The sequence below is a fragment of the Neolamprologus multifasciatus genome, chromosome 15 (genome assembly GCF_963576455.1).
Source record: "Neolamprologus multifasciatus chromosome 15, fNeoMul1.2, whole genome shotgun sequence".
Lineage (NCBI taxonomy): Eukaryota > Metazoa > Chordata > Actinopteri > Cichliformes > Cichlidae > Neolamprologus > Neolamprologus multifasciatus.
In genome coordinates, this window is record NC_140453.1 from 35150821 (window position 1) to 35177751 (window position 26931).

General features: G+C 40.0%; 2 protein-coding genes across 5 annotated transcripts in view; both read left to right on the forward strand.

Annotated features, from left to right (window-relative positions):
- Positions 1–26931, forward strand: part of LOC146502561 (E3 ubiquitin-protein ligase rnf213-alpha-like) — a 71789-nt gene that overhangs the window by 25601 nt on the left and 19257 nt on the right. For all 4 annotated transcript variants that reach the window (XM_085132699.1, XM_085132700.1, XM_085132702.1 and 1 more), the window contains 26 exons: positions 2307–2444; positions 2790–2942; positions 3035–4271; positions 4850–5034; positions 5187–5342; positions 5486–9052; positions 9610–9740; positions 9976–10071; positions 10172–10293; positions 10511–10624; positions 10726–10775; positions 11212–11362; positions 12161–12296; positions 12529–12711; positions 13611–13735; positions 13841–14001; positions 14515–14715; positions 14871–15058; positions 16021–16141; positions 16502–16602; positions 16705–16884; positions 17733–17878; positions 18079–18181; positions 18372–18486; positions 19018–19222; positions 19307–19497. In XM_085132699.1, the coding sequence (XP_084988825.1) occupies positions 2307–2444; positions 2790–2942; positions 3035–4271; positions 4850–5034; positions 5187–5342; positions 5486–9052; positions 9610–9740; positions 9976–10071; positions 10172–10293; positions 10511–10624; positions 10726–10775; positions 11212–11362; positions 12161–12296; positions 12529–12711; positions 13611–13735; positions 13841–14001; positions 14515–14715; positions 14871–15058; positions 16021–16141; positions 16502–16602; positions 16705–16884; positions 17733–17878; positions 18079–18181; positions 18372–18486; positions 19018–19222; positions 19307–19497 (8256 nt within the window). The remainder of the gene's footprint in view (positions 1–2306; positions 2445–2789; positions 2943–3034; positions 4272–4849; positions 5035–5186; positions 5343–5485; positions 9053–9609; positions 9741–9975; positions 10072–10171; positions 10294–10510; positions 10625–10725; positions 10776–11211; positions 11363–12160; positions 12297–12528; positions 12712–13610; positions 13736–13840; positions 14002–14514; positions 14716–14870; positions 15059–16020; positions 16142–16501; positions 16603–16704; positions 16885–17732; positions 17879–18078; positions 18182–18371; positions 18487–19017; positions 19223–19306; positions 19498–26931) is intronic.
- Positions 19505–26424, forward strand: LOC146502562 (uncharacterized). The gene is made up of 2 exons (XM_085132707.1): positions 19505–20581; positions 20619–26424. The coding sequence occupies exon 2, from the start codon at positions 24977–24979 to the stop codon at positions 25895–25897; it is 921 nt and encodes a 306-aa protein (XP_084988833.1). The 5' UTR covers positions 19505–20581; positions 20619–24976; the 3' UTR covers positions 25898–26424.

A 26931-nucleotide genomic window follows, 5' to 3' on the forward strand; every position in this document is an offset into this window, starting at 1 on the left:
AGAGGCGATGGTTTATGACACCAACTGTCTGTTATGTATGATCCAGTTTTGAGATCCCTTCCCAGATGCCTTAACGCCCACTCACATCCTTGGCCTTGTGACCTAAAGAAATCACATAATAGGGTGGGGCTACGTTGCACAGTGGGTTCACCCAAAACCTTGGCTGATTGTGACCCACACCCATTTTCACATCTTGGCTCGTGTGATTAGGTAGAGGATCAAATGGGGGTCCATTGTCCCTCTTGGGGGGATACTCCCATAGGGCTTAAATCTGGGACTCTTCGCCAAGTGACCTTAGAACTGAAGAAGCTTCTCGGATGAGATGTGAAACGTCTTCAAGCAACTTAAAGAAGTCCAGACGCTTTTCTTTCCAAACTCCTTAGACTTTTCTATATGGGCTTAATATTACAGATTTAAAATATTAAAAGATTTGTTGATCAAATATTGTAGATCTTTACAAAGTTAATGCAATATCCATGATTTATTGCTTTGTAAATTTTTTAGATGTGAAATAAATGAACTTAGTAAGTATGTCTGTGAAGGTTCTCAGTCATCCAGGTCATCGTAGTCAAAGGAGCTTGCAAAGAAAAGCGTCTGGACTTCTTTAAGTTACTTGAAGACGTTTCACCTCTCATCCGAGAGGCTTCTTCAGTTCTAAGGTCAAATGGTGGAGAGTCCCAGATATAACCCTAGTGGGAGTGTCCCCCCACAGAGGGACAAAAGGACCCCCTGATGATCCTCTAATCGCCTGAGCCAAGGTGTGGAACTGGGTGTGGGTCCCAATCAGCCAGAGTTTTGGGTGAGTTCATTGTGAAACCTGGCCCCACCTTATCATGCGAATTCCTGAGGTCAGATGGCCCAGGGTGTGAGTGGGCCTTAAGGCGTCTGGGAAGGGATCTCAAAACTGGATTATAGATGGCAGAGAGTTGGTGTCGTAAACCACCGCCTCTGTTCAAAGATGGTTGCTCACAGTGGACATAGATGGCTTCTTTCACTCCTCTTTCAAACCATCTGTCCTCTCTGTCCAAAATGTGAACATTGGCATCCTCGAAAGAGTGTCCTTTATCCTTAAGATGCAGATGGACAGCTGAATCTTGTCCTGTGGAGGTCGCTCTTCTGTGTTGTGCCATGCGCTTGTGAAGTGGCTGTTTGGTCTCTCCAATGTAGAGGTCTGGGCATTCCTCGCTGCACTGTACGGCATACACCACATTGTTAAGTCTGTGTTTTGGCGTTTTGTCTTTCGGGTGAACCAGTTTTTGTCTGAGTGTGTTGCTGGGTCTGAAGTACACCGGGATGTCATGCTTGGAGAAAACCCTCCTGAGTTTCTCTGATACACCGGCTACATAGGGGATGACAATGTTGTTGCGCCTGTCCTTCTTATCCTCCCTCGCTGGTGTCTGATCTTCTTTTCTGTGCCTCTTTGCTGACTTTAAAAACGCCCATTTAGGATAACCGCCCTAAATGGGCGTTTTTAAAGTCTCTCTGTAAATAAAACCAACAATGCAAAAAACATTAGACCAGGAATAAAATGACACCAAAAAAGTGAAAAACTATAGCCTGACTGTCAATTTAAAAGGATACGTTTTTAGCTGCTTTTTGAAAGAGTCCACTGAATTTACAGATTGCAAACTGGACTGTGGAAAAACACGGAATTCTCTCCTCAATCTTAAAAAAAAGATTGTTCCTTTTTAAAATGCTTGTGAGTAAAGTAGCGGGACCAGACGGTTTATGTGCTGAGTTTTATAGAGAATCCCAAGAAATTTTAGCTGGCCTGTTGTTGAACATGTACAATGACGTCTTTAAAAAGGGTCTCTTGCCCAATTCTTTCAGGTTTGCCAAATATAATTTAATGTGGCACAATAACACTCTTATTACTTAACTTAACTGATTCTGAATGCCAAAGTGGCTACAATACTACTCATCCTCACCTTCATCAGGAGTGGGAGCAGTCAAATAGCAAATCCAAATAATGTAGATTACACAAATTTAAAGTTGTGTCTATTAAGGCATTATTTTGGGAAGGAAGCCTTCTCAATAAAAGGATTTATTTGGAAGTCAGTATACAGCAAAATAATTACTAAACCACTGCCACAAACCAAGTACATAAAAAGAAAAACTACAGTGTGTGATATGTCACCTTGTGAAAGACCTGTATTTGCTCGGGTTATCTCTTTTGATTTACCATGTCCGTAGTCTGGAACACATATTTCCAGTTAACTCATCTTCAATTATTTTATTGGACATTTATGAAAACATTTAGTCTACCTAGAAATACATAAATTGTTTTGTTTGATGTCTCATTTCAGCGGGATACTTCACGCCACCTGGACTGGTTAACAACTGTTAGAGAAAGCCATGGATCTGTTGAATTTTCATCTCTGTCTTTGGCAACATCCATCAATGAAAGGGGAATATATTTTATCAAGGCACAAAACCAGAAAAAGGTACACAAATGAATTACATGTCAGTGTTGTATAATTTCAAAATAAATAAAAAATAGTTTTAGAATAAAAATTAGTTTTACAATAAAACATTGTAAAACTTTTTCTTGTAATAGTTAGTGTCACCTTTTATGTGAATTTCTTTGTAATTTTATTTGAGTATTACGTATATAAATTCTAAGAAACAAACATATTTGAACAATACATTTTTAGATAAGTTCCCCTTTAAGCTGATTTTCCTGTTAACCTTTCACTGTACTAATGTGCGTATGTGCATGAGATCATAGTTTCTCAGTCGAAGGACAAACACACTTCTACAGTAATCATTTTTGATTCTTCCCTTTATAGATTGCTTTAGAGAATTCACTGACCTTGCAAATTGAGGATGGACATGCAAACATGACATATACCTATGAGGACCTGAAAGAACTGCAAAATAAACTTATGCTTATGTCTGGAAAAAAGCAACAAAATCAGAGCGAAGTGGAGCGCTTCACTGAGGTATGATTTTGTTATCATTTGCTACATTGATGTTTTAACAATAGCTTATATTTTTTATGTCACCTGTAATCTAATTTCTTCTTCATATTCAGGTGTTTGAAAACATCCAAAGATTTGCCAAAGCATTTGTAGACCTTCACACTGCAGGGAACCCACTTTTCAGGTGTTGGGAAGCTAAGATTTTTTGTAAACCTCAGAGTGACCCATGTATCATTATGGAAATTAGGTTTTGCAAGACCCTGTGTGGCTTCCAAGTAAATGGAAGTTTAGTTGAACAGCTTACAGCTCTATCCAAGAAGATGGAGATGTTTCTTGATGACTGGCAAAACTTCATGGACACACAGAGATTTAACCACTACTACTTAAACTACTTCACAGCAGAACAAATATTCTACTTGTGCAGTGTTCTGATTCCGACAAACATGAATGCAGAACTCGAAGACAAAGCGCTGATGATGCTTTCTTTTATCAAAGCAAACTGCACAACATCAGATGTCCGGAGTATTTGGAGAAGGTTTTATAACCAATATGGCAAAAGGGATAATGAACACAGCGAGCCATCGTCACCCAGTGTTAGTCATTTTGCACATGACAGTGACTCAGCAGATGAAGCAGACAAGGTTCTTGGATTGAAAGAGTTGGAGGAGTTGTGGAATGGCTACATGAAAAATAAGGAAATATTTTTCCATGACTTACTAGACATTAGGAGTTTAGGACGTCTCTTGCAGTTGATGACAGAAAACCGAAATCAGAATGAGTTGGAAGATGAACCGGTACTCTCAGAGACGAAAGACCATTCACTTAGAAGGGAGTTTCCAAAAGGCCTAAAGTCAAAACAACCTAATCTCATAATCTGCCAACATGATGAGATCCTGACTTCAAGTATCTGCTTGTACATGACCAGTGACTTTGAGCCATTACCAACTTATGATGAAGTGCTTTTGTGTACCCCTTCAACATCTTATGAACAAGTAGAGCTTTTCCTGAGAAGATGCCTCACACCAGGTGACACTGGCCAGAAGATTTACACAATGCTGTGGGCAGACCAGCTTTCCTATGATGTTAGCTGTGCAATGGAAAAGTGTTTTCAGAAACTGCATTCCCATAAAAAGGATTACAGGCTAGTGATCTTTTGCAGCTCCGATAGAGAGCACACTTATATCCCTACTGCCTTCAGTCAGTACAAAACAGACTTTGTGCCACAAGAGCCACTGGAAAAGATTCAGCAGTACCTGTCCCTTCATTACATCGTTACCTCAGATTACAAGAATGCTATGTTCAAAGGTGGCCATTCTCTGGGTATTGTTGCTTCCAGTCGTGCAGGAGTTGGTGAGTTTTAAATGTGACTTTCTCTCCATCAATCCATTATGTAAAATAATTGTTAAGATAGGACATCAATAAAACCTTAAAAAATACATATCTTTTTTATGTAAGTTTATGCATAAATTTGCTCTAAAAGCTTTAATCCAGACTTTAATAAGATTTTATTCATGCATTTTGCAATATCATCTACAATAGATAAAGACAATATGTAGTTCCTTTATCACATATTTTTTAGGGAACCCCATGTAATTTTGTTAAAGTGATACACTCCTTTAAAATCCATCTTAAAGCATGTTTGTTGTAATTTAATCTACATAGTTGTCTACACAGCATACAGCAACTTTCAGATTTCAGTTATTTTACTTTAAAATGCCCAGTAATGCTTAGCAGTTACTTTAATGCTGACAACAAGTGCAAATATCTTTGAATAAGTTCAAAGATATAAGTTTTACAATAAATATTATAAGTTTGCAGTATTTATATAGAAAACAGGGTACTGAATTGTATCTTGCGTTGTGTGAAAAATACAATTATTGACATGATTTCTGTCAACCAGTTGATAGATTGTTATTCTACCATTTTAGGCAAGTCACTGTATGTCCAAAGACTGTATGAAAAGCTAAAGAAATGTGCCACACAAGGAATGCCATTTAAGAAGTGCATCAGACTAACTGAACATGAGGTTGATGATCACAAGATTCTTCAGTTTTTGTATGACACACCACAACAAAATGATATTAAGGTGTTTCACTTTGATGTCACATCTTCAGTAAGTAATTTTTAAGTAGCCATAGTAAAAGTGCTATTATTTATGAAATTATTCAATTTAAATCTAAATTTTGATTCTTTGAGAATGCCTTAGCTAGTCATAAATTGCTTTATCTAGTAATACTGATTTTTTTTCTCATACATTGTTTATAGGTGCAAAAAGGCCTGAATGAGCTGATATTCAAGCTTTTCTTTTTGCGGTACCTGATGGATTCAGATGGACAGATGTGGCACTGCAGCCAGAACCACTTATATATCATTGAATTACTAGAAACCACAAATGATCAGAACAGATGTGCCACCAGATCAGTGAGTGGAGATTTTACTGCTTGTACAGTTTATATACAGTTAATTGCTGAACTTGCGATTTGCAGCTTGTAAGAGAAGATGATATTAAGATTGAGAATAGACATGAATGTTCTAAACTTAATTATATATTTATATACTTTTAGGGACGAAAGGAAAGCTTTGCATTCTTGGATGTTTTCCCAAAGGTGTTTTGCCGTCCACCAAAAGAGGTTATGACTTTGGAAATGCAGAAAGAACAAAATCCAGACATGGACTGTGATGACCCCCTCATGGATGATGAATGTTTCAGGAGTGAAGCTTATCAAAGACCGTACCAGTACCTCACACGTTTTCACAACAATGACAGTCTTGACAACTTTACTTACCGAGGCATTGAAGGGACTCATGCAAAGTGTCTTCAGATACTCTTAATCAATTGTGGTATAATCGATCCATCTTGGGCAGAGCTGCGTAACTTTGTTTGGTTTCTTAATCTTCAGTTGAAAGACTGTGAGAATTCAGATTTCTGCAAATTTGAGTTGGTTGGAGACACTCTTTGTGGGTTCAAAAACTTTGTGGTTGAGTTCATGATCTTGATGTCCAAAGACTTTGCAACACCATCACTATGCATCACTGACCAGAGCCCAGGGAGGCAACACATTGACATCAGTGGACTAAAAGAAAAAGATTTAGCTCCATTCCTCATTAGAAAAAGGTGGGAATCAGAGCCACATCCATACATCTTTTTTAATGACGACCACATGTCCATGACATTCATTGGATTTCACCTTAGGCCCAATGGCCAGAAAGGGGTTGATGCAGTAAATCCTTTGACAGAAGAAGTGATAAAGAAAAACATCATGACTCAACAGCTGTACAATGGCTTAAAACTTCAGAGAGTTCCTTTCAATGCAGACTTTGATCAGCTTCCTAGAGCTGACAAGATTGAACATCTGTGCAGTGTGCTTGGCATCAAGTGGCCAACAGATCCTGATGAAACATATGAACTGACCACCGACAATATCCTCAAAATGATGGCAATTCATATGAGATTCAGGTGTGGCATTCCTGTCATCATAATGGGTGAGACAGGATGTGGCAAAACAAGGCTCATAAAATTTATGTGTGAACTAAGAAGATGTGGAGCACCAGCAGAAAACATGAAACTGGTCAAAGTTCATGGAGGAACTACATCAGAAATGATTTATGAGAAAGTGAAGGAAGCTGAAACTCTTGCAAGGACCAATAAAGAGAATCATGATCTTGACTCAGTACTTTTCTTTGATGAGGCAAATACCACAGAAGCCATCAGTAGCATCAAGGAGATCCTTTGTGATAATTCAGTGCAGGGACAAGAGTTTTGCTCTAATACAGGCTTACAGATAATTGCAGCCTGCAACCCTTACAGAAAACATACAGACCAGATGATCGAGCGGCTGGAAGCTTCAGGACTGGGCTACCGGGTTCGGGCTGAGGAGACTGAAGACAGACTTGGCTCCATCCCTCTCCGCCAGCTTGTGTATCGTGTTCATGTGTTACCACCGAGCATGATACCTCTTGTTTGGGATTTTGGACAACTCAATGACACAACAGAGCAAATGTACATTGAACAAATAGTACAAAGACAGGTGAAGGCCAGCGCGATTGACAAAAACTATATCCCAACAATAATTAAAGTGTTATCGTCATCGCAAAAGTTCATGAGGGAGAGGAAAGATGAATGCAGCTTTGTCAGTCTGAGAGATGTTGAACGTTGCATGCAAGTATTTCTGTGGTTCCACAAAAATCACCCAATGTTTGCTGAAGCTCTAAAAGCCTTTTTACAGCAGCAATCACAGAGAAAACAAAACAAACTACCTGCTAGTGACAGAGTAATCTGGTCACTCTTGATGGCTACTGGAGTGTGCTATCAGTCCTGTTTGGAGAGCAAAAACACATATCAGAAAACTATCAGCCGAATTTTTCCCAAAGAGTATACACCACAACGAGTACTGCAGGAAATGGAACTCATGCAGGACCTCCTGCTCAGTGGTGTACCCATGGGTGAGACAATAGCCAGAAATGAGGCTTTGAAAGAAAACTTTTTCATGATGGTGGTCTGCATTGAGCTGAGAATTCCCCTTTTTATTGTTGGAAAACCAGGAAGCTCCAAATCACTGTCTAAAACTCTAGTTGCAGACGCAATGCAGGGTCCTACATCACATTCTGACCTCTACAAAAAGCTGAAGCAAATACATCTGGTGTCTTTCCAATGTAGCCCTCATTCAACTCCTGAAGGAATCATCAATACATTCAAGCAATGTGCCCGCTTTCAAGAAAGCAAAAACCTGGATGAATATATTTCAGTAGTTGTTCTTGATGAGATTGGATTGGCTGAGGATTCCCCGAAAATGCCACTGAAAGCACTGCACCCATTACTGGAAGAGGGTTGTGTTGATGATGAGCCAAAACCTCATAAAAGGGTTGGGTTCATTGGAATTTCCAACTGGGCACTGGATCCTGCCAAGATGAATCGTGGAATTTTTGTGTCCCGTGGAGATTTAAATAAACAAGAGCTCATCAAAAGTGCCAGAGGAATCTGCTCCTCTGATCAACATGTTCTTGAGAAGATTAATCGTCTCTTTGAGCCATTTGCAAAAGCATATATGACAATATGCAAGAAAGGCAAAGGATTTTTTGGCCTACGAGATTTCTACAGTCTGATAAAAATGTTATTTTCAATTACCAAAACGTCTAATAAGCGTCCTACTGCAGATCAGATCACCGGAGCAGTCCTGCGAAACTTTAGCGGAAAAGATGATGTTGATGTAATTGACATATTCAGCAGAGAAGTCGGAACTGACTTTTCCAATACTAATATCACAACTATTGATATGGTTGAGCAAAGCATCTGTCCAGCTTCCCAAATGGAGGAAAGCCGGTATCTTTTGCTACTCACAAAAAACTATGCAGCTCTTCAGATTCTTCAACAGATATTCTGCTCTCATCAAATCTGCCCAGAGATAATCTTTGGGTCAAGTTTCCCGAAAGATCAGGAGTACACACAGATTTGCAGGAACATAAACCGTGTCAAAGTGTGCATGGAGACAGGACAGACAGTTGTGCTTCTCAACCTTCAAAATCTGTATGAAAGTCTGTATGATGCTCTAAATCAGTACTATGTGACCCTCGGAGGTCAAAATTATGTTGATCTTGGATTAGGAACACATCGTGTGAAATGCAGAGTTCACCAAAACTTCAGGCTCATAGTCATTGAAGAAAAGGAAGTGGTTTATGAGCAGTTTCCAATACCACTCATTAACAGATTGGAGAAACACTACCTTGACATCAACACTGTCCTCACAGAGGAACAGAAGGTTATTGCTAGACAACTGGAGGAATGGGTTAAGGATTTTGTCTCCTTAAATAGTTACTCCTCAGAAAAGGAGTATGATCCAAGTGATGTGTTCATCGGCTATCACTCAGACACTTGTTCTTCTGTGGTCATGCAAGTAACAGAGCGTGAGAGCACTGAGACTGATGCTCAGGTCACTCTGAACAAAGCCAAAGACATTCTGCTCAACTGTGCCACTCTGGACTCAGTGGTTCGTTTGGACAAATCCAAACTGCCTGATGAGGAACGAGAGCATTTAATGCAAGAGTTTGTTAAAGAAGCAATGCACAGTTCACTGGGAGACTACATTGTGTATCATACTCAGCAGCCTGAACAGTCACACTTCTTATTCACTGAGGTAATTTTTTTTGTTTGCTTTCAAATATTACACAGCAACCGAATAACTTTGTAACTTGTTTAAACTAAGTATTGATAATCTGTCTTGAATTCTAGGCCCATTGAAACTGCTATAATTTTTAGTTCAAAAGAAGCAATATTAAGTGTCATCATGGGCATATGTTGGGTGTTGATGTCAGGACTCTTTATTTGCACTGAGAGTAAGTTTTTAAAGAAAAATGTGTTCTTCATATTACAACTAGTTTTTACTTAATATACTCTTAATTTCTCACACTATTTCTGCTAAGGGTTTTTCAAGTTTGCTTTTTCATTCTTTTATATTATCATGGAAAGTAGAAGCACTAGGTAAGATTTATTTGGTTTTGTTAAAAGACAGTTAAAATTTCACGTGGCTAACTAAATGTGAGGAAAACCTGATACTGTGTATAAACAATACCAAATAGTTTGTGGAATGCTTTATTAATTACATATAATGGCACATGAAGGAGACATGACAATACACAAAATGTGGCTTGTCTTTTTTTTTTTATCATTTTGTGTTTCTTTTCTATTCTCAAGGTTACAACCTTTTCCAGGCTGCTCACTGCAACAGACACTCAACAGCTGCAGAACCAGATAAAGCTGGATGCTGTACAGCTGCTATCACTCCAGCAGTTTGATACTGAGTACTCTTTCCTCAAGAAAATCAGGTATGCATTCATAATATAAATAAATAAATCATCTGCTGGTGTTCATTTTAATTAAACTGATCACCTGTCTATTTTTTTTTTACACCCTTGTGCTTTTATATCTTGTGATCTTTCTTATTATAATGAATTAAAATTAATGGTGTCTATTATAGTGAGTAGATGTATGGATCTACATACCACTTAGTTATTGTTGTGTTTATTCAAATATATGTTTTACTATATGTCTCAATACTAGGGAATTTCTGGGCTCAACACTTGCAGACAAAGTGCTTATTATCCAAGCGGAGTATGATGAAGGCTCCCACAGAAGGAATATTCTTTCTTCAGCCAAGTGAGCAGGAAGATCATCCCATAATGACTTTTATATAATTTGCTAACATTAGTGCAAAATTTCTAATTTTCTCTCTTACTTTCTTGTTTGAATTTCAAAGATATTCGTGCTTCAATGAAATAAATAAGTATGACACTACTGATGACATGAAGACGTTTGTGTACTTTGTCATCAAGCTACCTCGAATGGAGGGTGGGACGACCTATGTTGGTTTTCAAGGCGGTTAGTCCTGCCACACACAGACACAGACACACACACACACAAAGCAAAGGTTTTATTTCATGTCAGCAAATTTGTGATGTTTTAATGTTAATATATATTTTAATAAACATGTTTCATGTTTAATGTGTTATGTAACACATTAAACATGAACATCACAAAATTGAGTGTTCACAGAGGACAACAGTTAACTGTGTCTTTCTTATTCATACCTTTTCAGGTCCTTGGAGATCTGTTCACATCGATGATCTCAGAAGATCAAAAGAGTTTGTTTCAGATGTTCTTTCTTTGAAAAACCAACGCATCAGTGATCTTTTTGAAGATCGACCTGAGGGTAAATCACCAATTGTTTTTCCTTTTGTATACTGCTACTACTACTACTACTACTACTAATAATAATAATAATAATAATAATAATAATTCTTTTTTTCCAAGCCATGGAGACAGAAGATTACACCGGTGTACCACAAATAGCTGAATCCACTGTAAGTGTTATTTACCACATTTAAACCTTGATAGAATATCGGTATTTCCACACAACCAAAGTGCAGTTTATTCATCTCTGAGTAGGTTTAACATTTATTACCACTTTCCCTCTTTTACATTTATTGTCTAATCAAATCCGATATCCAGTGATGATATTTAAAATATTGCAATGATATCAATATGGGGAAAAAAATGATTTTTTTTTTTTTATTTAAATGTTTCGTTGAATTCAAACAGCTGTCAGAAAATCTTTGATTCTGAGTTATGTAAGACAGTTTCACTGGTTGACTAATATATCCCACCCACTTGACAGTTACTCTTCTGAGAATGCAGTGATAGCAGTAAGCAGTGGTTTAAATGTTGTGTGCGTTAATCATTGCTATTAATTTTCTTATTAATAATAATTCACAATTATTTTGTGATAATTTTTTTCAGGTTTTGGAAGATGCATTTGATACTATAGATCTGGTGAGAAGTTGTGTGCAGAGTGCAGTGAGCATGCTGAGAGATGAAGTGGACAGTGGAGAATTTAGCACCAAGAGGGTTGAAAATCTGCTCACTCTTCTGGATGGAAATTATACTCAAGGTTAGAAAATAATGATGTAAATGTAACACCCGTCCCACGTTCTGTTGAGAGGGGTCCTGGGTTCCTCTTGTTACTTACTACTGATACTCCCTTTTTGATGCTTGTGACATGAAATGTGCAATAAAATAGACTATATGGAAATGAACCACAGACAAGCAGGTCAATTATAAATTCAACTCCACTTTAGTAATGATTATCTCCAATAACACAAAAGGTAAGGTATCTAATATCAACTGTAACCAAATAATTAAATAATATGGTGGGCCCACACACACTCTCACCGACACACACACCTTAACTGCAACAGTCTGTCTGTGTTAGCAAACACCTCGTTGCAGGCCTGAGTCGTGGCTCGGGTGCGTCAATGGTTGGGACCTAAAACAACATGGCCGCTTCACTTGTTGCCAAGCACTAAAATAAAAGCACGTGCAAACAACAGTACTCATGGCTCCAGGCAGTTCAAGGGGCTAGTCGGGGAAACTGGGTCAAGGCCACCAGCAAGGCACAGCAGCAGCACTCACAGCTGCTGTATTCACATATTCTCACGTTAACACACTAAATACATGAGTACAGAGCAGGACATGAGCTAAGCAAACATACTAGGCTAAGTTAGCGGCTAATCGCAGCTAACAGTCAGCCCGTTTTATGTGGCAACTTAAGACACAAGTTTCAAACAAAACTTACAGATTCATATTTACCTCGCAGTAGGGTCAGTGTTATGCACAGCTACAATGAAACTGCAGCCAAAATGCATTTTGATGAAAAAATGTGATGACATAAATTAATTTTGTTTTCAAGGAGTGTTTGCAGAAATTGTGAGGAAGCGTCTACACTCACTGTTAAAGGATTATGAGGTCAACATCCCCAATCCAAAAAGCTGGGTCCTGAATGAGGCATCTAATGTCATTTCTCTTCAAGAAGGAGGGACATTTCTGTAAGTTTCTGTAACATTTGCCTCATACCATACCTTTTTTTTTTTTTTTTGGGGGGGGGGGGGGGGGGGGGTATTCATCTTATTCATCATTTATTGAAATACATTTTATGTCAAATGTAAAATACACAACTCCAAACAAGACACAACAGTTACTTGTCTCACCTGTAACCCTGGGTTGATATCAGCAAATATCAGGCTGATTTTGTGAAAGTTGCATGAATATTTCTTTCAGGCACACACTGTGGAGGAAAATCCAAGCGGTTGTCACTCCACTTCTGGCCTACTTGGTCTCAATCATTGACCGAGATTGCAATATGGACCTTCTCTTGAAAGATGAAGAAGATATCAGGAACCTCTGGCTTGAAATTTTTGGGAACAAAGAGATGCTCAGTGTGCCGTATGTGAGGGTGGAAAGGTATCTTTTGGTTATGGTATTTGCTCATATCAGATTGGACCCCTTTGCCTTCAGAACTGCCTAATTCTTGTGCATATTGATATGATAGCATCACACAGTGGATGATTTGTTGGTTGCACATCTCTGATGTCAATCTCCCACATCTATTGGATTGAAATTTGGTAACTGTGGAGCCCATTTGAGTGCAGAGAATTCTTTCTCATGCTCAAGAAACCAGTTTGTGATGATTTGATCTTTGTGACATAGTGCAAAGCAGCCATCAGATGGGTACACTGTCATCATAAAGGAATGAACATTGTCACCTGTAATACGTAGGCTATGGTGTTTAATTACATGTAGTTGGTACTAAGGGGCCCATGGTTTGGCCAAAGGATATCTCCCACACCATTACACCACCAGCAGCTGGAACTATTGATACAAAGTAGGATGGATCCATAAGAGTGCAATAGAAGAATTTGACACTCTCCAGCTTTGACAAGTTCATGCAAACGTTAGCCTCACTTGCTTGTTCTTAGCTAACAGGAATTGTATCCAGTGTTGTCTTCTGCAGCTTTAGAAGCCCACCTGCTTTAAGATTTGAGGTGTTTGTGTTCAGAGATGCAACCCTAGCAATGATTATGTTTTAAAATACCAATTGATGATCAGGTTGTTTTGTCGAAATGCACTGAGTTACTGTCTTTGGCTGATTAGAAAATTAATGAGCAGCTGAACAATTGTAACTAATTAAGTAGCTGGTCAGTGTATTCAGTGCAAATTGTTTGACTTTGGGGGTTTTTAAGGGACAGTCTTTTTAAATGATCAGTGGTAAAATTACTCTTGTCAAAGTGGTTAATTTTCTGGCACATCATCTATTTGAAAATAGCATTTGTAAAAAAAAATTAATCTTGGCCCTCTTACAGAGTATTAATGGTACAAAGCCACATCACAGGTGGCCACACCATGTGCTGCCGCATGCCATTCAGTTGGTGGATCAAAGACTTCCTAGATGGGCTCATGATGCAAGCAAGACAATCAAAACATCAAAGTAAATATGCCTTGAAGTTGTGCTTTAATTGTTAGTTTAAACCTTTTTTTAAATTGAATCCTAATATATTAATGGAACTCTTACCTTTTTAAAATTTTCTTACAGAGCATTCGTTTGGGGATTTCCATGATTTGTTCTTGAAAACTCCACTTGGCATTTACATGGCAAAAAATGTAAATGAAAAATTGAAAAAAGAATTTTTCAAAAAGTACCTGCAGGATTTTGTTTCCATGACCATGAAAGTGGCATCAGATGAAAAATTAGAGGTGAGATGAATGAAGGAAAATGCACAATAACTGCCTCCATTAGTACAATGTGACTTTTCATTTCCTCAAATATAGGCTTGCTTCATGTTTTCTTGAAAATGCTTATGTTCGATTAATGTTACCTTTGGTTTGAGGTAAATCCCACTACCCAACAACATAAAATCCAATAAGAAGAAAAAAATCACTGCACAAACTTTTCTCAGTTGTCACAACCGTCCAGTTTACTACACTCTAATATAGTGGAGCAATTAGGATTAGCTAAATCTTTTCATCAAAGTACTGGTAAAAAGTAATCATTAAAGGTAACTTTAAAGGTTCAAATATAAGTTTGCAGATCAAAGGAATGCTTTGTTAATTACACTTTGTATTTGGTGCTTTACATGGCTCCGACTGGGACATAATCATTCAGAATTTTTTCAATCAAAATAATACATTAAATGTAATGCCAGTTTAAGTTACTAATATTCCAAACAAATATTGTGTCAGTAATCTACTTGGGCCTTTACTCCTCAGCTACTTTGTCAGGCCATGGCCAGCTGTGTTGACGAAATACAGAGACAAAAACGAGATGATGAGCTTTCTCTACCGCTCATCCACATTGCCTATCATTTTTGCCAAAGCCGTCTTCAGAACCTTTCACGGATGATTTCTCTACACACTGAAATTGTTTCACCTTTGCAAAGAAACCAGCAAATTAGACGTTGTCCTGAAATGGTAAGTGTATTTCTTCATTCCTAGTGCTCTGAGAATTTATTTATAAAATTGCCTTTAGGGTGTGGATATTTTTAACAATCATAGAACTGTTCAAAGGATATTATAAATATTAGAAAACTGCTTAATCACTTGCAAACTGTTTTGTTCTGCTGTAGGTTTTGGATGTCTATGCAGCCAAGGCATGTGTTGAAAGCCTGGAACCTTGTAATTTAGAGAGTGATACCCACTGCCAGCATTGGCTGAGGAAGGTGAAGAAAGTGCAGGCTTCACTGGAATTGATTTGCTCTCAAAATAATCTTCAACAATATGGTGAGCACTGCAAGAAAGTGCTCCGTGATGTCAGGTAAGATACTGATGCAGTGAAAGTAGAATTTTGTTGCCCAGTTCTAACCAACATGTTTAGTAAATCCTAGCACAGGTGTAAAATGCTGACTTTGATAGTGCTGTAGGGGTGGGTGATATAGCCCTAAAGTCATGTCAAAACATTATAAGAAAATCTGTAATAATGATATTTCTGATGATAAAGAAACAAAAAACTTAACTTTTTTTTGTGTGTGTGATTGCAGCTTGCGGGCAGCAACATGTATTAGTGCAAACAAAATAAAGGGCATTGTCCTCTTTTCCAATGAGCTGCTGTCAATGATGACACAATCTCATATTAAGTGTGAATATATTGCCAGTATGAATGACCCAGTATAAGTCAAATGTAAGCACAAAAGTACCCTACGTAATATCTTCCTGGAAATTCTAAGTATCAAATAACCACTAGTACTAGTTGAACACTAACTAAAGTAACTCAACTCAACTGTGTAATTCTACAATGCTGCACAGTATCAACATATAATAAAACTGAAAATTGTTTTCTATTTGGGACATTGTATGTTGGGTCAAGCTTTTCAGCCAACTTCTTGTCCTGCTTTACCACTATGTGACCACAGCATAAATTTCCATCCACCGCTGGCTCTTCCTGATAATTAGCAAGTGTAGCTTGTTGAGTCGGTTGTTTACATTTGGGTGGCACATCAACAGCTACTAGTATCTCCTTCTTCATAGTCTTCCATATTTTGTACTCTGCTTTGTTATTGGTTATTTAAGTAGCTCCATGTTTTTTACTCAGTTGTCTTTAGAGGCTGACACGGAGCTCAGTCGTGCCTAAGCTTATCTTGTTGTTTGAAGCATTAATATTTTATATCACATAAAAATTACCAGGATGATATGACACAGCTCATATCATTAGTCTATCATTAGTGTATATATATAATCAAGAACATACTAACTTTGATCATGGTCTGTAATATTTTGCAGTCATGGTTGGAAGCGCATCTACATCCTCTCGTTGTTTGTGGAACATTTGATGCTGGGTTTCCAAAATGAAGACAATCAGCTCAGGACACTGGTCTTGAACCACATTAAAACCCTTAGTAGAGTAAGTGTGTTTTGTATATGTGTGTGTTTGTTTTCAGTTTATGTTTTGTTTTGTTTTAAACAAAAGGTCACAGTCACACCTAATCAAATAACCAATCATTATTCAGTGCAAATTGTTTGATTTAGGTTTAATTTACAAAATGAAAAGACCTCTGTATTGTCCAATACATCAGCAATTTCGCCTACGCAAGATGATGGAGGCACTCTTTTTGTCTGTAACCTGTCCATATTGCACAGAAGTCTGTTTTAATGAGACAAAGCACCTTAGTTGGGCATAAGATTGTTTTGTTCTTCTGTCTTAAATAAATTAATATAATGATTATAATTACTGTATTCTTTATTATTTTAACCTATGTTTAAGGCTGTGGAGACACACTCGGATGTAAAGTCTACACAGGCCTTTGAAGCAGTAGTTGAAGTCCTGAAGTCCTGTAAACAGGGGGCAACTAATCAGATTTTCAGGTAAAGCCTTGTTTTGCTTTAAGCTGGCCTTTAAATTAATTTATATGAAATATGGAAGAATTTAAGGGTAATTTGATTGATGTTGGTTGCATTTTCCTGAAGGTTTGGAGGTGAATGTGGGGTGTGCATGAGAGAGCCTCTAGAACCAGTGGGGCTGCCATGCTATCACATCTACTGCTTAACGTGTATCAAGGAAAGCCTTGATGCAGGACATGCGTTCTGTCCTACCTGCCGCCAACAATTACCAGATGACTTCCAGCCACATGTTTCTGAAGACACAAGGTGAGATTGTTTATTTGTGTAAATAGCTGATAACACACGTGTAAACATTCACAGGAATTGGTTGTTTTTCACATTCATAACTATACAGCTGCTTTATATTACAACCTTCTCAGAAATACCTTAAACAGCTTTAAACTTAAAGAGTATGTGTAAAGTTTTTCAATCTTAAGGCTTCAGCAAAGGTTCAATCCAGAGTGCTGACATGATACGTGTTACAGGCTTATCCTACTAGAGTATTTGAAGGAATTACCTAAATGATAATAAGTAGATATGCAAAACATCTCACAGGTGGAACCTACTACTGTCTGTATGCGTCAGGGTAACAAGATTGGCTCCTTTTGCCCCTTCCCTGGTTCAACTGTTATGGCAGGATTGCCATATTTGCCTTTATGAAATATAGTTACAGGCTGCCACTTATAATCGATGTGTCACCCATTCGTTCTACAACATTTGCAAATATAGCAGTACAGTGGCTTGTTGCTTAGCACTTTTGCCTCACAGCAACATGGTCATGGGTTCAAACCTGGGTAAGGTTGTTCTTTGTTGAGGTTGCATATTTAACCTGTGCTTGTGAAGGTTTTCTCTGGGAGCTCAGGTTTCTTCTGCTGTGAAAATAAAAACTAAGTTAATGCTATGTCATCCCAGGACACTCTTGCAAAAGAGAGTCTCAATCTCAAGAGTTTCACTTTATAATTAAATATATTGTTTTGTAGTGTGCATAAAACACAGTATCAGTAAGCACATTGACATCCTGAGAGAGAATCAGTTCTGGGGAATCAGGTTACAAAGCTTAACGTTTGGCATAGTGCATATACATTATGCTTAATTTACATTTTGTATCTCTCCAGAGCATCTATCAAGAAAAATGCAGGATTCAGGCAACGTTGCAACAGTTTCTTTATTGATCTGCTCTCTACTATGTGCTTCAAGGACAATACACCTCCAGATGGAGGTGTCATCGCCCACCTTTTTTCCTACCTGATGACTGAGACAGGTACCACTTTGGGGGGTTTTCACCTTCTTCTCTAAAGAATCTGGAATCCAGGGATAATTTCTCATGTGATCACTACAACCATAAATAATATAAATCATTTCCTTCCAGATTTCAAAAATTACAAAAAAGTGATCAAAATCTGCTAGAATAAATTACTCTCTGTCTTTTTTAATGTTAACTTTAGATTATTTTCCAAACAGATCAGAAAGAGATTCACACCAAAGCTTTATCACCTTTTGACGAGTCTCCAGATAAAAACCCAGTTGTGCGATCTGTAATTCTCAAACTGCTACTGAAATTCAGGTAGGCATCCTACTATAAATATGTCACTGTAAAATTACTCTTAGTCTGAATTAACATAGATGTTTCAATGTTTTGAGCAGTGTTGAAAAGTTTCTCAGCATTGGGAATTTTGCATGTTTAGTGATAAAATGTGTGAAAAGACTTGAACTTGTTTACCTTACCCTCTATGATTGACCTAACTGTGTTTCAGCTTTGAAGAGGTCATGAAATATTTGCAGCAGCATTTGTCATCTGTTGAAGAAAGCAGATTTGTTGATGATGTGGATAAAACAGAGCTCTATGCCTTATACATCAACTGTTTGGAGGTAAAACTAGAAAAAAACCTTTGGAAATAATATGTAATAGTGTTACATTATACAAATAAACTGATGAGAAGAAGGTTTCTCCTTTTTAGGAATAAAAAAGGATTTATAAAGACATTTTTTTAATTTTTCTAAAGCAAGTGGTAACTGAAGAATAACCACAACCTTTTAGGGAGCATGTATTATTCTCCAAAAACAAAAGTCTCTAAAAGGACATCTGAAATTCTGTTTTCTTTTTTCTACTTATAGTTGTGAACATGAACGTGAAACCCACTAACATAATGTAAATATTCTCCTTCTGGAATGAAACTTAAACTAGTGATCAGCAGAAGGAGTCCTCTCTGCTGGATTTAATGTAAATGTAAAAGTAGTTTCAGTCAGGAGTTGTTTATGTATTCTCAAACATATGTAGTTATCCAGCTATATCTGAACAGGGCACAGTTTGAATACCAGCAGTATGACAAAGTCCTTGGTTTTTTTGCTTGTTGCTGATAGACGTCAGATGAAGTGACAGTTAACTGGTGATATTTGCAGGACTCCATCTGGGAGAAAATGCCTCAGGAGGGCAACAAAGCTGCAGAGTTACAGTGTTTCATTAATGAAACACAGTTCCTGCAGTCCTTTTTGGCTGAAGTCACTTCTGCTCCAGCAACAGTCTCTATTCAACACCTCCAGCATATTGCCCGACTGCGTGTGACCCTCATCATGGCTTCCCAGCTCATCAGTGACAGACTGTCAGGTGAGATATAACTTCACTACTGCATTGAACTACTATAGTTTCCAGTGCTTAGGAACTAAAACAACCAGTCTGTCGTTGTTGCAGGCAACCATGTCCCAGATGGAGCAGAAGATTTTCTAAACATGGTGATAAAGCTCTGTAAGGACAGTGGGAATAACTGGTACCGTGTTTACCTCATCCGCAAGCTCAGCGAATCACAGGGTGTTGAGTACGTTCAAACGATGGTGAAACAACCTGAGTTCTTCTGGCTTTTCCCTGAAGAGATACATCAGCAGGTACTTCAACAGTCATGAGTTATTTTACTGGCAAAAATATGAGTCAAAAAATAAATTCATGTAATTTTCTCCAGAGTATGAAATTACATCAAAAGTTATTTCATGGCACTTTATTATATAAGGTAAAGATCCTACAACATTTTAGACAGAAGTGTAAGCCGTAGTATCAGGTGAATGATAAGAGGTAGAAACGTTTGTACTGAGTTGTTGTTGGGAGGGGGATGGAAAAATACTAAAGGACAGTCATTGGAGTAATGGCGGGGCCGTGTCTCAATATGTGTACTTGTGTGTTCCTGCGTTCTCGTGAACTTGTGATACGTCATCTGTCGGAGACCAAGTACTGTTCCAATTCAAAGTACGCATCAAGCCGAGAACGATAAAAATTTCCAGATGTGCCCTCGCTCCTTCCATTTTATCGAGCATGCATCGGTTGTGACTTGTGCGGACTTGGTACAGCCAAATATCCCAGAATGCATTTCGTCCAAAACTCAAACACTAAAAACTTTTAAATACTACTCTTTCTGCATCACAAAATAAACTTTTAAGTTATTTTCAGGAGAAAATGTAGCTCTGTAAACTTCAAATATGTGCTTGATTTATCAAAACATCACATATTTGCAAAAGTGCTCCAACATTTTCTGAGACGTTTGTTACACATCAGCTTGATAGCAGACCGGGAGGTCAAGGTTCCCTAGAGCCGACGAGAACAGCGGACTCACGACACATCGTTTTCAAAACCACTGTGGTCTTTCGCTACTCAGGTTAAACATGATATATAAGTCACTTAGATAAATGTTAATGTTTGGTTTATTTTAGTGTTCTATTTGTTCCTGAGTAAATTGGTTTGGCTGAGATTAGCTGACTCTGAATTAAATCTAACATTAAAAATATTTAAATTCAGGAGGAAACATTTTCACTGGGAACAAAAACAGCATGTTAATAAGTTGAGATTCTGAAGGCTGTTCCAAACATGATCCGATTATATATTAAATATTTGTTTAAGTCCCTTCTAAAACCCCAGCTGTCTATTGTAAGTTTTGAGTGTCTACTAAAGTAAAAATAAAAGTGTTCTAACATCTCAACTGTTTTAATTCAGGCATATATGTAAGCTTGTGTTTCAGTCATGTAGTGATTGTGCTTAACTGTATGAGGCTTATTAGACATTATAAAACAGATGATATGTAAGCAATGTGTAGCAAATTAGTGCTTAAGATACTTTTTTAAATTATCTTATTTCTTTGAAAAAATCTACTACATCATGTGTAATTTTTTTTCATGTCATGTGTAATTTCCATTGCAAATATTAATCACAGTTAAATCAAGAGAGGACAGCAGTAAAAACTCCGGAGCTGTGATGTCAACAGGTATACTGCCGTTCCAATTGTAGAATGATCAAGAGTCACACGTTCTCTGCAAGTCTGGACTCCCGTTCAAACTTACAAAGTCCGGACTTAACGAGAACGCGAGTACGGACTTGTGTACTTGAGAATTGAGAAACGGCCCAGGTCTCGTGTGTCTGTGAGTTATGCCTCCAGTTAGATAACACCCACAACCTCCAATAATGGAACATGGTGTCAGAAGAAAACTGAAAATGTTATTTGGGCATAAGCGAAGGTTTTCGGCGTTGGGACCAGGTTAGAGGTCAGCCAAGGAGGAGCTGTGCAAAAAGAGACGTGACGATATGAGTCAGTATCCAGTTACCCCACAGGAGAAGTTCACTTTTAGGTCGGATGACTGGACAAAATGGATAAAGCATTTTGACAGATTTCGCATCGCGTCTGAATTGGAGACGCAAGCGGACAAAAATTAAGTGAAAACCCTTATCTACACTACGGGTGAGGAGGCACCTGACCTGACTCCCGAGGAGGCAAGGGATTATGAGACCGTTAAAAGGAGGTTGGATGCTCATTTCGTAGCCCGCAGAAACATTATATTTGAGCAAGCAAAGTTTAACAAGACGGGTGAATCAATCGACAGCTTCCATACTGCACTGCATTGTCTGGCAGAACATGGTGGATACGGGACTTTGCATATCGTGGGTCTGAAAGACAAACGATTGCCAGAACAGTTACAAATGGACCCAGAACTAACGATAGAGAAAGCGCTTAACAAAACCAGAGGTGGCCCACACATGGGCCAGCACAAGGCCAGTTGCAGACACACTGGTGGTCCTGTGATCCATGTGTGGATTACCTCTGGCAAACCTGATCTGAGCCACCAAAGGGCCGTCATTCTTTGCGGTATGTGGGCCATGTGTAAGATGTGTGCAGCCACACACATCTTGCAGACACACTGCTGGCCCTGTGCTGGCCTAGATGTCAGCCTAATGTGTACCTTAATCAAGCCATGTAATAACAACATGTGCCGGGACATAATAGTGCAAAAGTAACATGACGAAACTCTGTTCAGACAGTGAATGGACTGATTCCTATATAGTGCTTTTCTACTCTCCCGCATTACTCAAAGCGCTCTATACAACATGCCACATATACCCAATCAAGCACTTTCTCTAAACTGAGTGCTTCCTAACTACAGGGTGGGCCATTTATATGGATACACCGTAATAAAATGGGAATGGTTGGTGATATTAAAGTCCTGTTTGTGGCACATTAGTATATGTGAGGGGGCAAACTCCTCAAGATGGGTGGTGACCATGGTGGCCATTTAGAAGTCGGCCATCTTGGATACAACTTTTGTTTTTTCAATAGGAAGAGGGCCATGTGACACATTAAACATCAAACACATTAATGTCACAAGAAAAACAATGGTGTGCTTGGTTTCAACGTAACTTTATTCTTTCATGAGTTATTTACAAGTTTCTGACCACTTATAAAATGTGTTCAATGTGCTGCCCATTGTGTTGGATTGTCAATGCAACCCTGTTCTCCCACTCTTCACACACTGATAGCAACACCGCAGGAGAAATGCCAGGACAGGCATCCAGTATCCGTAGTTTCAGGTGCTGCACATCTCATATCTTCACACCATAGACCAGCGGTCCCCAACCCCCGGGCCTCAGACCGGTCCCGGTCCGTGAGTCGTTTGGAACCGGGCCGCGAGAGTTGAGGCTCAGGTGTGAAATGTATGGTTTTCAGGGTTTTTATCGGTTTTCAGCGTTATTATGTTATCGTTTTTATCGTTAACTCGGTTTTCCTGGGTCTTTTCACATGTGTTATGAATAAATCTTCTTTTTTTTTCAGTACCGGTACTAGTTTTATTTTGTTGTATTTATCCGCGACACCTTAAAGGCCGGTCCGTAAAAATTTTGTCGGGCATAAACCGGTCCGCGGCGCAAAAAAGGTTGGGGACCGCTGCCATAGACAATTGCCTTCAGATGACCCCAAAGATAAAAGTCTAAGGGGGTCAGATCGGGAGACCTTGGGGGCCATTCCACTGGCCCACGACGACCAATGCACTTTCCAGGAAACTGTTCATCTAGGAATGCTCGGACCTGGCACCCATAATGTGGTGGTGCACCATCTTGCTGGAAAAACTCGTGCCAGCTTTAGTGCATAAAGAGGGAAACACATCATCATGTAGCAATTTCAAATATCCAGTGGCCTTGAGGTTTCCATTGATGAAGAATGGACCCACTATCATTGTACGCCATATACCACACCAAACCATCACTTTTGTTGTTCCAACAGAATTGGAGGGATCCATCCAATGTGGGTTAGTATCAGACCAATAGCGGTGGTTTTGTTTGTTAACTTCACCATTCACATAAAAGTTTGCCTCATCACTGAACAAAATCTTCTGCGTGAACTGAGGGTCCGGTTCCAATTTTTGTTTTGCCCATTCTGCAAATCCTGTGCGCCGATCTGGGTCATCCTCGTTGAGATGCTGCAGTAGCTGGAGTTTGTAAGGGTGCCATTTGTGAGTAGCTAATATCCGCCAAAGGGATGTTCGACTAATGCCACTCTCCAGTGACATGCAGCGAGCACTACGCTGTGGGCTCTTGCTGAATGAAGCTAGGACAGCCACTGATGTTTCTTCATTAGTGACAGTTTTCTTGCGTCCACATTTTGGCAAATCCAACACTGAACCAGTTTCACGAAACTTAGCAAGCAGTTTGCTAACTGTAGCACGGGAGATGGGTGGTCTCATAGGGTGTCTTGCATTGAAATCTGCTGCACTGACCCGGTTACTGCATTCACCAGATATCAACACAATTTCGATCCGCTCCTCACGTGTTAACCTCTTCGACATGTCAATGGCTGTGAACAAAGAGAAACTTGTAAATAACTCTTGAAAGAATAAAGTTACGTTGAAACCAAGCACACCATTGTTTTTCTTGTGACATTACCAATAAGTTTGATGTGTCACATGGCCCTCTTCCTATTGAAAAAACAAAAGTTGTATCCAAGATGGCCGACTTCTAAATGGCCACCATGGTCACCACCCATCTTGAGGAGTTTGCCCCCTCACATATACTAATGTGCCACAAACAGGACTTTAATATCACCAACCATTCCCATTTTATTACGGTGTATCCATATGAATGGCCCACCCTGTACATTCATACACATACACTCTTGATATACAGACTGGAGGAGCCAGGGATCAAACCATTAACCTTCCGCTCAGTAGGTGACCTGCTCTACCTCTTGCACTGGAAAACATGAGTAAACCCTCACTAGGTTTTGGATAAAGTGTACACTCACAAACTAGCGATGGGATTTCCAGCTCTTTTTAGAGAACCGGCTCTTTCGGCTCAGCTCACTAAAAAGAGCCGGCTCTTTCGGCTCCCAACCAGCTCTTCAGGTTATTTTGTTGCTTTAATTAATTTATTATTAACAACAATATAAAATTATGCACAAAAGGAATTACTAATGTAAAAAAAAAACAAAAAAAAACGTGGTTTTATTTATATATATTTTATACATAAATATATACGGTGGCCCATAGAGACAAAGCACGTACAAACTCCAAAACACATTTCTAGCATTAACTGAACTTCCAAAACAGAGCTACCTAGATCACTTAAATTACACAATTGAAAGCATATCTGTATTGTTTGTGTATTTATACAAAAGCACAATATATATTCACATAATTTGAAAAAATGTTCATTTACCTGTTACTACCACGCACCCAATCTGGTCGTTGGTACTTCCTGGCTTGTGGAGCCACTAGGTAACAAAAGCTCAACACTGTCCCTAGCATCCTGGAGCACTTCTGTTGTGTTTTTTAAGTGTTTTGGAGTTTGTACGTGCTTCGGAGTTTGTACGTGTTTTGGAGTTTTTACATTTTGGAGTTTGTACGTGCTTTGGGGTTTGTACGTGTTTTGGAGTTTGTACGTGTTTTGGAGTTTGTATGTGCTTTGTCTCTATTGGCCACCGTAAATATACTGTGAGTATATTGTGAATAAGGCACGGCGGGACCACAGATCATCACTTAGAGCCATTTTGTTCAAATCACATCACACCACAACACACCCCAACCCCTGACTCCCTTAACTAGGCGGGCGTGATTAAGGATGCGTTCGCCCTCCCTGCACGGCACCACAGACCACGCCCCACCACATAACCCCATCGCCCGATTGAGCCCGGGGAGCCATCCGGCTGAACCTACTCCCCCACCGCGAGTGGGAATCAGCCCGGACCGTCGGCACCCCCGGGCCCCGGCCAAGCGACAGGGAGGTGCGAGTTCAGGTGGTCGCCCACGAATCCAGCGGCGCCGGCGAGGCTGGTTCGGAGGTCGGCTGCGTGGCAGGTGGACGCAGCGCGGCCGGCACAGTCGTGAGCCCCAGCTCACATGTAGCTGGGCAAATGTCCGCCGTGCACCAGCCTCTGGTGGCTGTGAGGCCGGTCTGGTGAGCATGCCGATCTCCAACTCCAATCGAGCAGGTTCCCCCGGCACGGGGACCTCTGTCTCCTCGCGCGGCTTCTCCGTCAACACCGCCGCCGCAGTTCCCGGCTCGAGTAGCCCCTCGTGCGGCTCCTCTTCCTCCGGCCAGCGCAGACCCTCGCGCGCCTCTTCTGCCGCCTCCGGTTGGAGCAGCTCCTCCACCACTCCCAGCAGGAGCAGCCCTTCACCCGGCTGTTCCCCTCCTCCGGTAGGCGCAGATCCCCGCGTACCTCGTCTGCCACCTCCGGCTGATGAGGTGCCTCACGCGGCTCCTCCACCGCTTCACTGCCCTCGGGACAAACCTGTGGAGGTGGCGCCCAGGCCCAGAGCAGCGCCGCCAGCTCCGCAATCCTTTCCAGGTGGCGCTCGGTCTGGTCCTGCAGCTCTTCTTGCTGGCGACGCACCTCCGCCTGCTGGCAACGCACCTCCACCGCCTGCTCTCGCTGGGCGGCCACCATTTCGGCCACCCTCTGGGCCAGCTCCTCCCTTCCCTGGTTCCGTTAAGGATCCGCCGTGCCGCCTCCTGTGTTTCGGCACCAGTCTGGTGTGAATAAGGCACGGCGGGACCACAGAGCATCACTTAGAGCCATTTTATTCAATCACACCACAACACACCCCAACCCCTGAGTCCCCGTGTTTTTAACTCGATGGGCATGATTAAGGATGCCGTGCAGGTGCGTCCGCTCTCCCTGCACGGCACCACAGACTGCGCCCGACCACAATATTTTTATTTATTCACTCCACATAAAATGTAATAAATAAATTATATAATACAAAAAACAACTATTTAAATTTCAACTTTTAACTATTTAAATTTTCAGCTTTTTCCTTTTAAACAAATTTAAAGTGAAACAACACAAAACACTGCAAACCACAACACAATTAAATATAAATTAAAATATGAAAACAAAAAGAACATGCGCATTCTCTGTCACATAGGCCTGCATGAATAAACTTTCTGATCATCCGCAACTGAAAATAGTTGTGGATGATTACTATACCTTTCTAATGTGACGTTGTTGTCCCTGGGTCTCTTTCTCTCTCTTTCCCTCCCGCTCTGTTCCTGTGCTACTGCGAGTGTAACTACCGCCCCTCCCCCCTCTTCCCAGCGCAAAGCACAAGGCTCGCGTGCGGAGTGAAGTGGAAAAAAAGTGCGAGACAGAGGGTGAGAGAAAGAAAAAAAAAACCCGGCTTGTGTCGTTCACTTCAAAGAGTCGGCTCTAAGAGCCGTTTCGTTCGCGACCGACACATCACTATCACAAACCTGTCAAATCTGCATTTGAAACGTTGGCTACTGTAGCAGTACTGTTACTGCAACATGGCATTTGGGTCTTCTAACTAAAATAGGAAAATAGGAACATAAATAGTGCCATCATTGCCAGACCTGGCCCACATCTGGTTGACATACACCCTGCCATGACACCGGTCAGTCAGAAGTGCCAGCTTGATGCCGGAATCTCGGCCAGACCGGTTTTCCATGAGCCTTGGCCACATAAACCAAAACATAATCGGGCCAGAAGTGGCATGCCATCACATAAACAGTGCCATCTACGCCAGGCCTGGTCCATATCTGGATGACATACC